Source organism: Neospora caninum, chromosome X (assembly GCF_000208865.1).
Source record: "Neospora caninum Liverpool complete genome, chromosome X".
Lineage (NCBI taxonomy): Eukaryota > Apicomplexa > Conoidasida > Eucoccidiorida > Sarcocystidae > Neospora > Neospora caninum.
In genome coordinates, this window is record NC_018396.1 from 4576961 (window position 1) to 4591895 (window position 14935).

A 14935-nucleotide genomic window follows, 5' to 3' on the forward strand; every position below is an offset into this window, starting at 1 on the left:
CGAGGTGGGCGACAGGCCTGACGAGAGGAGACGGAGTGTACGGACGCCGGGAAGCGCGCGACGAGAAGCGAAAGGAGGGAACGAAGCGAGTGAACGAGAGACGGGGAGACCAGTGAGACACAAATGCCGCAAGAGCGCAGACCAGAAGAATGGACAGGGGAGAGACTCGAACAAGAGAGACGAGGAGAAGGAGGGACGGAACTGAAGCTCAGCGAGAGTTCGGTTCGCGCCAGGCAAAAACACGAGAAGCGGGTACCTGGATATAGAGGTCGGCGGGACGAAGTTAACTCCAAAACGTTCGGGACCGCTCTATCTGTGGAGAACAGAGAAGATGGACGGATGTGCATCTGCTGCGTTCTGGTGTCTTGCCAGAAGAGAGAGAAATCGAAACGGGGAGGATCGACGCACAGCAAGCTGTTCCGTCGCGTGTAGGTCGTCGCCACATGCAACGCGCACCGGGAAGAGGGGAAAACACCTAAATGTCTCTGAGACTGTGGCAGCCGCCTCAGTCCCCAAGGTTGCCGTTATCCTTTTTTCTTTCCCCCGTCCCGCTTTAGTTCTGCTCCCTCGTTTGTCTTTTAGTCACTCTTCTCGCTCTCGTTTTTATGTGGGGCCGGCTGCATGTCCGCTCGTCGGCGCATGCACGCTTGCCGCAGGCTGCATGCTTTGCGTTTGGACACAAGTCCCCCGGAAAGACGGCTACTGAAAGAAGTGAAAATGTTCACTTGTGTTCTTCCGTCGCCACGCAGAAGGTGCTTCCTCACTGTCTTCCTTTTCCCGTTTGCGCCCGCCTCCGTATGCATTCGTAGTCAACTTCCCGTCTAGATTTCCGAAGCACAAAAGTACGGTTGTCACCATGGCGCCGATGCCGTCGCCGCAGGCTGCGTCCCCAGGCTCAGCTTCGGCTGACTCGCGGGAAAAAACAGGCTCTTGTGTTTCTGATGAGAATCCTGTGTCGAATGGAACTGCCGCGTCCTCCGCACCCACGCTGTTCGGCTGTACGTACACCACAGATTCGAGTCGCCCTCCGGCAGTGGCGACCGACGCCGTTCTGGTCGTTTCCTCTCCGACTCCGGACGACGCGTTGGTAGTGCAGGGGATCGATTTCGAGAAGTGTCGAGACCTCGATTCGTTGCTGAACAGCTTTGAAGGGAGCGGCTTTCAAGCCACGCAGCTTGGACGTGCCATCCGGGAAGTGAAGCGCATGCGCGCGTGGCGCCTCTCGGACGATCCGATCGACGAATCGGACGTTGGGACGGAGTGGGAAGACATGGAAAAGCGGAAGAACACAAAGTGCACCATCTGGCTGTCTTTCACATCGAATATGATTTCCTCTGGTCTTCGCGAAGTCTTTGTTTTTCTGTGTAAACACAAACTCATTGACGTCCTTGTCACTTCCGCAGGCGGTGTCGAGGAAGATTTTGTCAAGTGTCTCGCGCCGACGATTGTGGGCGACTTCTATCTGAAGGGCGAAGATTTGCGAGCAAAGGGGTGGAACAGAATTGGAAACCTGCTGGTCCCCAATTCGAACTACTGCCACTTTGAGGACTGGATTCAACCGATTTTTGACAAAATGATACAGGAGCAGAACGCGAAAATCCAGGCGAACGCGGGCTCTCCCGGCTTCTGCGTCGCAGACGCGGTGTGGACGCCGTCCTCGATGATCAAACGGCTCGGTGAGGAAATCAACGACGAAAGAAGTGTGCTGTACTGGTGTGCGAAAAACGACATTCCGGTCTTTTGTCCGGGTCTCACAGATGGGTCGTTAGGAGACAACCTGTACTTCCACAGTTATCGAAACAAAGGCTTGATCGTCGACATCGTTCAGGACGTCCGTAACATCAATGACATCGCCACGAAATGCAAAAAATCCGGCATGATCATTCTCGGGGGAGGGCTCCCCAAACACCACACATGCAATGCAAATCTCATGCGAAACGGAGCTGACTTCGCCGTGTACATCAACTCTGGAGCTGAATTCGACGGGAGTGACTCCGGTGCTCGACCTGACGAGGCTGTTAGCTGGGGAAAAATCACGTGTGAGGCGAAACCCGTGAAGGTTCATGGTGACGCGACCGTCCTGTTTCCCCTGGTGGTTGCGGCGACGTTTGCTAAAGAGTTCCATGAAAAGCAGAAACAGCTTTAAGCTGCACTCAACCATTTTTCTCAACCAGTCCCGGTCGAAGGCCAGACGTGGCGGGCTCTGGGGCCAGAAGGGTGTGTTCGGGGAAGAAGTGGAATCTCCCGAGCGAAGGAAAGGGAGAAAGCGGGACAGGAAACTTGCGCGCCGCATGTGCAAAAGAAGGGCTAGAGATGGCATGTGCACATCGTGCACACACATGCGGGTGCATAGGCAGGAGCTGACGGCATACATTCCGGTCCTTCCATTCCTCATTTCCCCATCTCACCATGCAGGCAGACACTCTGAATCGCCTGGATGCATATCGCCTCCTGTCTACAGGCGCCCGCCTCGGTACCCATCTGCGCAGCACGCATCCAGCTGCGTACCTGCCCGCCCCGTTGCAATCATCTGAACTGCCGTTTCCGCAGATACCACTAGCACGTGATTTGCAGTGTACGAGGAAACCGGAAATCATGTGCTGCCTGTGTTGGAGATGTCGACAGAGGAAACGTGCAACAGCGGAGGCCGAAAACGACGCGTCCGGGCTCGGCGGGGTTGCGTTGCGGCTACTGCTCGGAGCAGGAACGAAATGACCGCCAGACTGTCAACGCAAGACAGCGGAACAGGGAAACCTTCTGGGAATTACACGTTCGCGTCTCCGTTTCTCTCTGTGAGGATGCTACCCGATTTCTTTCGAGGCGTGGCCGGATTGGCGCGCGCGCGAAATTCTGTCACGGCAGATTTTCCCGCCTCGATTCGTTTATCGCCGTCCACGGTATAGAGGGGAGAATTCCTGTTTTGTTGGGTGCTTTACAAGGTTGATCAGGTTCCTCGTCTCTTTTGTGTGTGTCCGTTTTTTTGTGTAACCCCGAGGCAGACAAACCTATTGTCTTTCACTTTCGATATCAGCCCCCGCGAGACGACCAACCAGGGTCGTCTCCCACGGATCCGATCGCGCGTCACCTCCCCAGGAGACGCGTTCTAGCGCTGCTGCTAGAGCGCGAGAGCCAGGCGATGTTTTTCTGCGAGTCTGCTTGAGTCATGCAGCTTCTTCTCTCTCGTTACGTAGTCAAAAACGTGGAGAGCGAGACGAGTGGTGAGACACGGGCTGCTTAACCAGTTTTCTCTCTTCTGCCCTCGCCTCGGGTTTGTAAATGAGGTGGGCGTGAAACTGCCAGTCCAGCGGCGCGACCGCGGTGGGCATCGACATTCCAGTGTCCGCCACAAACGCGGCAGAGGAGGCTATCACACACGGTCCGTGCAGGCTTCCATTTACACTGGGATTGTTGGGGTCGCGGGCCTCGAAGGTTTGCGACGGGCTACGTGTCTCAAAGTCGGACGCGACGCCTCATTCGCCAACAGAGAGGGCGTTGCGATGCGGCTACAGCCGCCACCAGACAAGAGTGACGCGTGCCCCAAGGCAACCTCTCTCTGGCCTCAGCGAGAGTCCTGTCAGGATGCCGCACTGGGCCAGGCAAAAAGCCCGGGTCTGCTGTCCGCAGATCTGCCCGCTTTCCATGACACCATCGGAAGGCCGCGGAAAGATTCGTTCTTGCGACACTTCCCGCGGCTCCTATCTGACCGCCGGCCTCGTCCCAGCCTTGCTGTCGAGAACTGTGGCAGGCGACACACAGTCCCGTACACAGCCTTTGGCCACGTGCGTCTGAGATCTCTATACACGTGAGCCGTACATGGCGTTCGGTCGTTCCTGGGTTGGGCTTTGGAGAAGATATATGGAGGTGACGCATTCGCGCGGTCCTAGCAATGGCTGCATTCTAACAGAGCACTTTTTATGCGTGGACAGATAGGACTCAGCTTTGCCACTTTACAAATCCACGTAGGTCTGTGGCTTCTTCCTATCATCTCCTCGCCTGTTATTCGGCATTGAGCAGGAAACTGGCGGCCCGTACTTGCAGCCGGCGGCAGTTGGATTGGTGCAGTTGCCGTAGTCAGTTGCAACGGTTCAAGGAATTCTGCGTGGTGCGTCTGGTTCCCAGGGGGTGTTTACGAGCTCGAGACGGCTGTCCCGGCCAGCACTGGCCCGTCTCTCTCCGAATCCCCTCTGTCGAGTGCGATGTCTCCCGTGAGGAAACAGCTGCCGATTCGGGCACAGCAGCACACCCACCGGGCGCCAGAGCGCTGATCCCGGCCCGAGACACCCGTAGGGGGTTTCGTTTATTCGGACGGATGTCAATCCCGCTCGAGTTGAGTAAGAGCATGTGTCGCGTCCAACCGCTGGAAGACGACTCTTTTCCTGCACACTGCGTTGCCAAGGTCTCCCGAACGGGTAGACACAACGTTTTGGCGAGACGTTCGCTCCAGATATGCGCTCTCAACCTTTACTCTCCGCTTGTCCCGTGTGTAGCGCTCGGGTTCGGACACGCAAGGCAAACGGCGCCGCTGGCTCGATGGTCTGTCTGTGACCGCCTTCTTTTCTCCATTGCTGTCGGCAAATCTTCGGCGTCCTGCACGGACTCCGCTCTACATTTTCTTACCGTTTCTGCTGAATAGCCGCCCAGGATTCGGAAGTGTGCGTTGTGAACGCTGCACGCCAGAAACCAGCTCGGGCCGGCCACACGCGAGCGAACGGGGTCTGCGCCCACCTCGTCCACCTCGACGCCGAGCCGACCGAGATGGCGGAATGCGCGACGGACGCTGTGCGTCACGGGTTTCCTTGCACGTAGAAGAACGGCGGATTCCGCCCTAGACTGCGACTGCTCCGCGCTCGGACTTGGAACCTTTTCCTCACCACGCTGAATTGCCTCTCTGCCCGATCGTGGGCATGCGTGTCACCCGAATCGTCACTGCGGTAAGATCTGTTTCCGTGTGTTTGCCAGACCCGCGTTTTCTCGCTTACTCCAGAGCTCCAGGACGACACAAGCAGCGTTTGCCACTGCAGTCGGTGTGTCCTAGGAAACCCGTGGTACGCCCCGTCTGTGTAGTGCTTCCGCCGAGGTTTTCCTGCTGGGTTAGTTCCGTCCAGTGAATGCAGAGCTACCTTGTTTCATCACTCAAAATCGACGCCGTCATGGGAGTAACTGGACGCGTTTCAGTTGCAGAGGCACGTCACCAGTGACGGTGCTCCCGGGATCAGATATTTTCGTATGCGTCTGCTGGTCTCGAATGAACGCAGCGGCGTGCAATCCGGACTCTCCCATGCACTGGACGGCACGCCATGTCAACGCACGATCCTTCTTCGTGCTTGACGAGACCTCTGGCAACTGGCCCAACACGAACATCGGCCCGGCGTGCACCAGGCGACCCCTCCAATGCTGACGGGTTTGCCCGCGAGAGCCCTGGCGGCATCAACGGCGAACGAAGAGGACGCCTCGCGCACAGGCCGCGGCGACCGCGGCCGACTCCCCATTGGAGCATCAGAGGAGGGACTCGTGCCGGGGACTTCCCGGAATTTCCTTAGTCCACCATCTCCCCCCCGTGATTCTGACGTATAGGAGGGCGTCGGCGCGGGTCCGCCTCCGCCGCAGGTGAGTGCCCGAGCTCTGTCGTGCATGGCGTTTCTCCAGCTGGCTCGAACCCGCCGCTGCGATATGTGCCACAAACTAGGGGACACTGCTAGAAATCTCCAGCAGTGTTACCAGTCTGCGTCGGCCGAAGACGAGGAGCTACGTAGGCGTCTGTCGGACGGTATTTTCCAGCAGCACCAATTCAAGAGTGAGGGGCGCCGTCGTCTACTTGGGCAGTACTAGGCTGGTGGATCCGCGAAACATGTAGGCGAATAGCTTCGGTGGAAATCAAGATACGTGAACTTGCGGACCGGAAAAGGTCGCAGGACCGTTTTTCATGCTTTGCAGGACAGTTTCGAGACACTTGTGAAGATATGGATACTAGAAGGCGGTTGCAGAGGAATCTCGGCCACCGTGTGCCTTTAATCGCTCACGTGGTTCCGGCGCCGGCGCTGCCTGGCGCTCCAGGAGCGAATCGGGGCCCGGTTCCGCGTCACGGTCCCCCTCCTATCCGGCGGCCAGGTGGACCACCGTAGCCCGGACAGAACCCGTTGGCGACATTGCGTCCACCGAGGGCCCGAAAGTGGTTTAAACAGATACTCTTGTGGTTTTGGCGTTTGCCGCAAATGAGGGACTCTCGGGCTGCGTTGGGAAGGGGTGCCGAATTTCGCTGGGGGGGGAGAGCCTGCGAGACAGAACGCTCGCGGTCAACGTTGCTCGCGGCAAGTGGTCGTGCGACAGAGGAGTGTCTGGCGGTTTAGAGAGTGGAAGCCTCCTGTGGGCCGTAGCTACGTAGTCTGGCTAAGGCACAGAGAAGATGAGTAGATTGGCGAACAGAGTATCCGAGTCCGTGCCCGTGTGCTGAAAGAAGGATGCTCAGAGTATCCGGGACGGGGGAACGTCGAGGGGCGCTGCACTGTCCTGCTCGACGTAGAGGAGGATGAAGCAAACAGGCAACTCGCGTAAAGGACTGGATAACTTCGGGAACCGACGGGGCGAGCTTAGCTTTGACGGAATGGGGGTTCCTGCGTTGCGACTGGGATGGTCCTTGATCCCGTGTGAAAGACCGACGCGAGACCCGCTCGTTCCCGGACAAGAAAGCGTCGGGGCAGGTACAGTTCGCACACACACTCAGCAGCGAAGAGACAGAGATATCTTTCTTTTCGCGATATGGCTACGAGTCCTGCATCGCCTCTAGTTTTACAGGAAGACGGTGCAACCGCAGTGTCTGAAAAAACCGTCCGACCCGTCGCGACGGACCGGTACACCAGACGCTGCGACTGTGTTTACGATGATTTTGCTGGAACTACAGTGAGGCTGCAGAGACCGCGAGTTAGCGGCATAACTCCAGCCGCTCACCTATCCGTTACAAGGATGAGATCGCCAACCCCTGCTATGAACCGAGAGTCTATTTTACCCTCTAGTGGATTTCGCGCTCACACCCAAAAGGGGGCGCAGGCTGTTTGCCTCGAGATCGGACACCACAACGTGGTATCAGATGCCCGAGTCCGTGCAGACCGTGAAAAGCGGACCGGCGTCTACAGGGAGTGAAATCAGCCTTCCACGTGGTAAAAGACTTGCGGAGGCTGCCCGAGGACTACGCTGCTGGGGAAAGCCCCACACCGGCGCACACGCGGGGTGTAGGGCGAGCTATTTGTCTGCGGTTGTCTTCCGGCATGGGCACTTACTCGATTCGCTCGGATGCTTTGGCGGAGCGACGGAGTGTTTTCCAGGGCGGAAGGCGCGCGTAGATGCTTCCTCTAGCCGTCTGGGAGTGGGCGGCAGAGCGGGCTTTCGAGGCCGTGGACATGAGGCCGAGTGTCGTTCGTATGACGATCTCGACCTAGCAAACCGAATATGACCCAGTTATGAGATGCGGAGAACCCAGTTCTTTAAGATGGCTGCACACCGCCCCACTGAACTGCTTGAGACAGTTTTTTTCCAATCAGAAGAGTGGCCGCATGCTGTTTGAAGCGTCTGTGAAGCTTTCTTGTGAGCTTTCGCCTATGTGTCGTGCCGAGACTGCGTGGCCTGGCGTTTCGTGACCTCCGAAGTGAGTGTGGAACCGTACACGTCCCTCCTTGGGAATGTGCCTTACCCCCCTTCTGTCTGCGTGGCACATGCGCCGGAAACACACTTGAATCCCGAGAGTTGCACGCGTGAGTCCGCATCAAAAACGGAAACGTGCCTTCCACTTGTGTCGCGGCGCAGTGGCAACCCTCGCAGTACAAACCCACACGCTGTCAATCCGGACAGTCAATAGAACTGAGGACTCTCCTTATCCTCAAGACAGCAAGACCTCCAATTAACCAACCACTAGCGTCGCTCGATTCAGCCAAAATGTGAACACGCCGTCTGTGCGTCTTGATTTTCAGGAGACAAAAAGCGAAGGCGCGAGGCCGTGTCCGGGAAAATTGACATCCTCTGGGACGCCCGACAAATCTGCCATGCAATGCCAAGAATCCACTGAAGAAAAACCGCGAACTGGAAAAGGGAGAGAGCTGAACACGAACGGGAACGAGCGAGAAAAAGAACGCATGCACGCGGCCGGCTTGTCGCGCGTCGATGAGGAATTGCACACCCTTCAATGTGTGGCATTGTTGTGAATGGTAAAGCAGAGGATTGACGCTTCCGCTCTTTGGGCGTGATTTGCCATTGTCTTTCTCTTGCTTCTCGTTCCGCTTTGTCGCAAAGCAGACTTACAGAGAACGCACTCTGGAGGGCTTTCTGTGCGACACACCGGCGCACACGGCGCTCGGGTGGCAAGAGAACTTGTTCGCGTTCTAATCTCTTGTTCTTCCTTGGCGCGTCTGCCAGGCGACATGAAAGACTGGAACAAACGGTCACTTCCTGCGCCGCAGGCGTGCGCGTTTCCTTCCCTGTCTTCGACGTAACAAGACTGTCCAGCCCACTGCCTCTCTCGACCTCGAAAAGCGCAGAACCTGTGCTTCCCACTCGTTCCTTCTCTCTCTTTTCGTCTCTCTTCTTCTCCCGACGCGCTCGGCCTCCGTCCTCGTGTCCCGTTGAGACACCGGACAGCAGCAGTTTAGATTTCGTGAGGATCTGAACATGCGAGACAACGAACTCGCCGTTGTTCGGATCCCCTCCGGGGCTGACTGTCCGTTCCGAGGCTCCTGTTTGAGCGCAGAAGATGCTTTCCGCTGCGTGTACACTGGGAAAGTGCCCTCAAGTTTCTTTGGCTCACAGAGGCCGCACGAACCACGCGTCCGCGTCTCTTTTTTCCGTTCTGCGACTGTCCCTCTCTCTAGGGTTGCGCCATCTGTTCAGCCTGCCACGCGGCTTTTTTTGCCTCTGGAAACGCCTCTGTTTCTGGATCTTTCTCCTTTCCTTTCTCTGGAAAAAACACCCTTTTGTTGCACCCTGGCGCTCTTTGGGCAGCCGCGAACGCTGCTCGCCTCACTGCCCTTGGCGCGGTTTACGGACCTGCGTTGTCTCTTGCCTTCTCCTCTCGTGGACGTCTCTTTGTCTCTCTTCTCAAGCTCCACCTCTAACTAGCCCCGTCCGACAAACCGCCACGTCTCGCCCTTCCACGTCGTGCGCTTTTGTCTCTTCTGCTGCTCCCGCCTCGCTCTCTGCCTCGAGGTCTGAGCCGTTGGAACGTCTCACCCTAAATCGTCCCTCCGCTTCTCTTCCTTCGCCCTCCCAGTTCGGCGTATGCTCGCGATCGACGCCCTCGAACGCGCGGTTGAACTCGAATGTGTCCGTCCCCGTCTCGCAGTTCTTCGGCTTTCCCTCGAAACAAACCGCAGTGGACTCAACTCTCGTGCATCTACCGCGCGTGTTTCCGATCTCTGGTCGGCCGTTGCGTCTGCGCCTAACGACGTTTGTTGTCTCCGGCCGTTCACCCTGTTCTTGGAAACCCCGCGTATCTGCTCATGTGACAAATTTCTCGTCGCGGGTCTTTACTTCCTCTCTTCCCTCACCTCTCTGTCTCTGGCGTCCCGAGTCCCAACGCCGCCCCTTGCCCGCGCCCCAGCCTTCTCTCGCTCACGCCTCTTCTCCTTCCATCTTTCCTCTCTTACGCTCCTCATTCGCTGCTGTCTCTTCAGCTTCTGTGTCTTCGTCCGTCTTCCCTGGCATCTCCCGGACCTTTCCTCCCTCTACCTTACCCCCTCTCCCGTCCGGCTCTGTTGCCTCTCTCTTGTCTCCTGGCTCTTCTCTTTCTTCTCCTCCCTCTCCGTCTTTCTCTCCTGCTCTCTCACCTTCCTGGGCAGCTGTCTCCAACGACGCCGGACCCATTCGTGTTCTTTTCATCGGCAGCCCAGCAGTCGCTGTTTCTGCGTTGGAAGTCCTCCTCGCCTCTTCGCTGAATTTTTCTTGCGCGTCTCTTCCTTCGCTGCCCTCTGACGATGCGAAAGAGAGAGGACCTCCCGCGAGCACAAAGCCCCGCGCGAGGTCTGCTGCGCATCGTGTGGGGTCCGTTGCCAAGCCGAACCGCGAGAAAAACATTCTGGGTCTGCCCGGGGGATTCGTCGTCTCTGCCGTTCTCTGTCGACGGCCTTCTCGACGCGGCCGAGGCAGAAAAACATTCGTACCTTGTCCGGTCCAGGTGAAAACCGCCGCTCTCCTCTGGTGTGCTTCGCTTCTCTCTCTCTACTTTCTTCCCTACTCACGGGGGTGCCCGCCTGTGTTTCTTCCAGCGGAAAAAGCTTGCGTTGCGCTCCCCGTTCACGCGGCGCTTTCTTCCCTAGTCAGCTCGCATGCCTGCTGAGGGTTTTCCACAACACTGTCAAACTCGTCTCGGAAGTTTTCCCGCTTTTCCGTTCTCGTTCCTCCCTCTCTTGCCTCTCACCCTGTTCGCTCCCGCGGGCGCGTTTCGTCTTTCGTCCGCAGTCCCCGCAGGCCCGAGCCCAGCGTCTCGTCTCTGTCTCCTCGCCGCGCTCTCTTTGCATCGCCTGGAGAGAAGTCTATTCCCTCATGTCTCGTGCTCCCCGTCTCACGTGTACCTCGTCTGCTCGTCCTTGACACCGAACTGTCGTCTCGTAGAGGAGCAACCCATTGCTAAAGTCGTAGATTGGCGTCGAGGCTCTCGTGCGTTCTCCGCGGGTTGTGTGTCTCTCCATTCCTGAATTTCTCCCCTTTCTTTTCTTCCTCTTCTGCATGCTGCCGGTGCAGGCCTTTGCCGAGACTCTCTCCCCGCCTCTCCCTCTTTTCCTGGCGTCGGACCTCTCCTCGCCTTCTCTCTTGGCGGCTCTCGACAGCCTCTCTCTCGACCTCGCAGTGTGCGCGGCCTTCGCCTTGAAACTCCCCGATACCCTTCGGTCCCTGCCGCGGTGAGACTCCCCCTAACTCCGACGCCGCAAGCGCCCCGCCGATACACATGATGTGTGGATCTCGTGCATGCACAGTACAATCGTCGGAGTCGAGACGTGCGCGTCTACGTCGCTCCACGAATAGAGATAGAGGCGCGAAAACCCGAGAACTACACAGTCTTCAACAAAAGTAGAGAAAGACCAGAATATATCGGACGCCGCGTTGCCTCAATGGAGACCGACACTTTGTATCTCTCTGTCCATGTGTTTGTCCTCCTCGTTTCCTGATGAGAAATGCCGACAGCCATATTGATGTTCTCACTCTATACCCATCTAGAAATGCGTAGGTATCCGCAGCTGCCTCTATGTATATCCATCAGTGTATCCATATCGAGATCGGTCCATCTATGCATCTACCCACAGCTACAATTGTAATATATATGTATATATGTAAATATGTAGTTGTGTCAATCTGTGACATTTTGTGCGTTATGAAGGAAACGCCACAAGAATTGGTTGTGGACATGTCCTGGTCTTTCCCGCTAGGCATGGTACGGTCTTGATTCATCCTTCTTTGCTTCCACGGTACCGCGGAGCAGCTCCGGTACGCCGTGCTCTCTTGAATGGCGAGCGGCGCGTCGGTGTGTCGCTGGTACGGCCTTCTGCTCGCTTCGACGAGGGCGCACTACTGCATCAAAGTTGCCTGGAACTTTCCGGAAACGAGCATGCAGAGGAAGTTGAGGAGAAACTTTTCCAACGGGGAGCTCAGGCTCTTTTAAATACCTCTCTCTGGACAGGAAGACGCACAGGCGGAGGTCCGGGCGTCCAGCAAGATGCGAGCAAAGTAGGCCAGATGGAGGAGGAGAGAAATCAAGAGATAAGAGTCTGGGGCCGCATGTTTCACCTATCTACGTTTACTTTCTTGAGCACCCGGGCCTGTCACTCGGCATCCAGGCCTTTCTCATGTTTCCTTGCTTTCTGCCATGGCAGTGAAGTCATTTCTCGCCAGCTGCCTGTCGGTCTGCCGACCTGCTTCGGAGAACGGAAAGACAAATACATGCACAGACACCAACTCTGCTGAGGCCATGCGGCCTTCGATTTAGAAACGCGCTTCTCTGCATCTATTCAGGACTCTCGACCTCTCGGGTGTATTCGTCTATTTACATCTCTATACTCATCCCTATATACAGATATATACACATCTGTATATATATTTTCATATCTGTATACAGAGAGCGTGAGATCAAGACAGATAGAGAGTCGTGCGTGAAGCCTGTTTTCTCCAATGTCTGTTTTGAAATGCTGCAGGAAAAACGTCTCTGTGGGGCGTCTGTAGGAAAAGGCCTTTTTTTAGACGATATGTGGTGCTCCCGTTTAAAGACTGGCCTGCTTGCTTTCCCCCCTGTTCCGTGCGTTCGAGGGAAGTCTTGTAACAGTTAGCAGGTTGAGTGGAGGAAACAATAGCGGATGTGCTCCCGAGGTGGACCGTGCGGCGAGACTAGCATTCCATGCGCCCCTCACTGGTTTTATTGGCATTTCTTATTGTTCAGGCGACAGCAGCGCGAAAAATTAGGGCAGAGGAACGGCGAATTTCCTTCGCGGAAATGTCGGCGTCGAAAATCCACAACACCGTCCGAGCGCTCGCCTCTCATGGCAGCGGTGTGTGGACAGACCTAGAAACTGGTTTTTTTGATTCGTCGTGCAAAGGAGACCAAACAGAAGAAAGGAACTCGGAGCCAGGCGAGACAGTCAAGGAAGGCGCTGGATGTGTTGCGAACAGCCGAAGAGGTACTGACACAATAAGGCAGACAATGAAGGTGAGTTTGTCAGGGAGAGCGAAAAGCATATTCGAGGAAGAATCGGAAGCGAGCTGGTGTAGCGAGGTGCGACTACATCGAATAAGCACAAACATCGAGGCGCGCTACCACCAAGGTGCGGGTTGAGTACCGGAAAGGAATGCATTTAATTCGCCTGCATCCACTGGACAGATTGAGCGATGGCCAGGAGCCTGCTTTTGCTGTTTGTACACTCCGGTTGAAACCGTGGAAACGGGTTTTGAGTGCGTTGAAAGGCGGGACACGCCAGAAAAGTCGCGTAGTCCATTCGTCTGGATAGGCTCGCCTCGACGTTTTGCTTGTCTGCTGCTTTTCAGGTCAAACTCCTCCGTACGCGTCTTGGTTCTGTGTTGCCCGAAGAGAAGGCAGGCGCAGATGAGCCGAAAGGCGCCGCTTCAGAGGAAGCACCTACTTGCTTGGCGGCACAGAAAAGTTCCTCTGTCGTCCATGCCTGTTTGAGCGAGACGCCGGAAGAAAATGTTTCGACTTCAGTGGCCTCCGAACCAAACCTCCGGGGCAAAAAAGGTTCCAACACACGCGTATCAAGCAGCCAAACTCCGCCTGAGTTCTCGCCTCAAGGCTCCGCACTATCCCGAAACGTTTGTCTCGATGCTTCCGGAGCTCTGCGCTTTGTATGCGGCGACGGAAGTGTGCTTCTGGTTGAAAAACTCCAGCGAGAGAGCCGGGGTCCGCTGAGCGCACCCGATTTTTGGAATGGTCTCATGGGCTTTGCCCAGCGGAGTCGAAAGAGCGTCGAAAAGAGCGACGCCTCCGAGTGTATGTTCACCGGGGAGGAATGGGAATCTGAGAGGAGAGGCCAGGTGCGCTCGCTTCGACAGCGACGAGGTCAGGCCATTTTCCTGCGCTGGGTTAACTGACTGCGGGCTGGAGAGAGGCGTGAAGCTAAGAAATATACTCTGAGATCGCGTACATTTTAGCAAAGAGACTGGCTGTCTTTTTTCGGCTTCCCTGGAGATGTAGTTGGCAAACGGGAACGGGTATTGTTCTGTGGGCAGCTGTAGACTCAAGCGGCGGTACACATCTTTGTACTCGTATACACTTTGTTGCCCACACATAAATGTATGCATGTATATACATTTTCGAAAACGAATTATTAATGATGTCCTTGCATACTGTGAATATATACAGATATTCCGATATCACTGTTCTGCACAAATATATACGTAGTGAAAGACATAGAGTTGCACTGGGAGATCTTGAGACATGAGTAGATAGGCAAACGCCTATGGGCATGAAGGTTGGCAGACAGTGGAAGTGCAGAGTTTGGAAGTCTTATTCTGGATTGACATATGATCAGATGGAACAGCTGCACGATGTTTTTGCCCGAGCGACATTCAGGTTTGCCATTCAGCTCGATCGTACCTCGTGCTGCAGAAGGCTGATCTCATTCGGTGAAAAAAGTGAGGGGAACAAGAAGGCGGCAGAGGGAAAACAATGTTCTCTGTACGACGTGAACGGTGGGGAACACAAACTCTAAATTGCTTGCTCTTTTAAAAACGGTGACGCCCACTATATAAACGCCTCGCGTGTCCACATTCCGCCGTCAATAACCACACAGCACGATGGACCACACACGTCTATGCATATTTATGGGTGTGCGGGCGAATGCCCATTGATTTGTATTGAACGGAGAACCAAAGAGTCGAGCTACGACGAGAGGCAACTATGTAAAGGGGGATCTCTAGCACGGACATAGCGGTTTCGGACAGAAAAACGACACGCTAACGTTACGCAACGGCGCCTCTACAGAAAAAGAAGTGCTGGAGAATTTCAGTGTTTGAAACAGAAGACGCATTTGTGGCAACGTCCCAAAAAGTAGAGATTCGGAAATACGGAAATGAGCAATCGTGAGGAACCGTCAGTTCTCTACGGAGAAAATGAGTACTTGTAAGCCAGCGGAGCTCCACTAGAGAGGTCGCGATGTAGACGTCATCACGCTGTCTACCGACACATCTCAGAGGAACCACACTGACGAAGAGCAGCTGGTTTGAATGCGCAGTTGTGCGGGGATGTTGCAAAGCTTACGTAAAGGGTATTGGACATCTGTGAATGAACAAATACATTTTTACAGAGAAGCTTACGCGCCAGAACAACGCGTCCTTTGTCAAGATGTAAGGGCGTTCTATGCATTTACTGTCTGGGGTTCAGTCTTGTATGCGTATTCGCAAGGCCAATCGATTTCCTTCTTGGAACCGCGGCTCTGAAGGTTTTCGAATCCAA

At 55.5% G+C, this 14935-nt stretch overlaps 2 protein-coding genes across 2 annotated transcripts; both read left to right on the forward strand.

Moving 5' to 3' along the window:
• Positions 1-856: 856 nt before the first annotated feature.
• On the forward strand, positions 857-2146 carry NCLIV_050000 (putative deoxyhypusine synthase,related; the record flags this gene model as incomplete). Its single annotated transcript, XM_003884553.1, has 1 exon — positions 857-2146. One exon carries the CDS (start codon positions 857-859, stop codon positions 2144-2146), a length of 1290 nt encoding a protein of 429 aa, XP_003884602.1.
• A 6591-nt stretch (positions 2147-8737) lies between these two features.
• NCLIV_050010 (putative formyl transferase domain-containing protein) lies at positions 8738-13572 on the forward strand (the record flags this gene model as incomplete). Its single annotated transcript, XM_003884554.1, has 5 exons — positions 8738-10165; positions 10723-10880; positions 11406-11703; positions 12410-12676; positions 13012-13572. 5 exons carry the CDS (start codon positions 8738-8740, stop codon positions 13570-13572), a joined length of 2712 nt encoding a protein of 903 aa, XP_003884603.1.
• Between the last annotated feature and the right edge of the window lie 1363 nt (positions 13573-14935).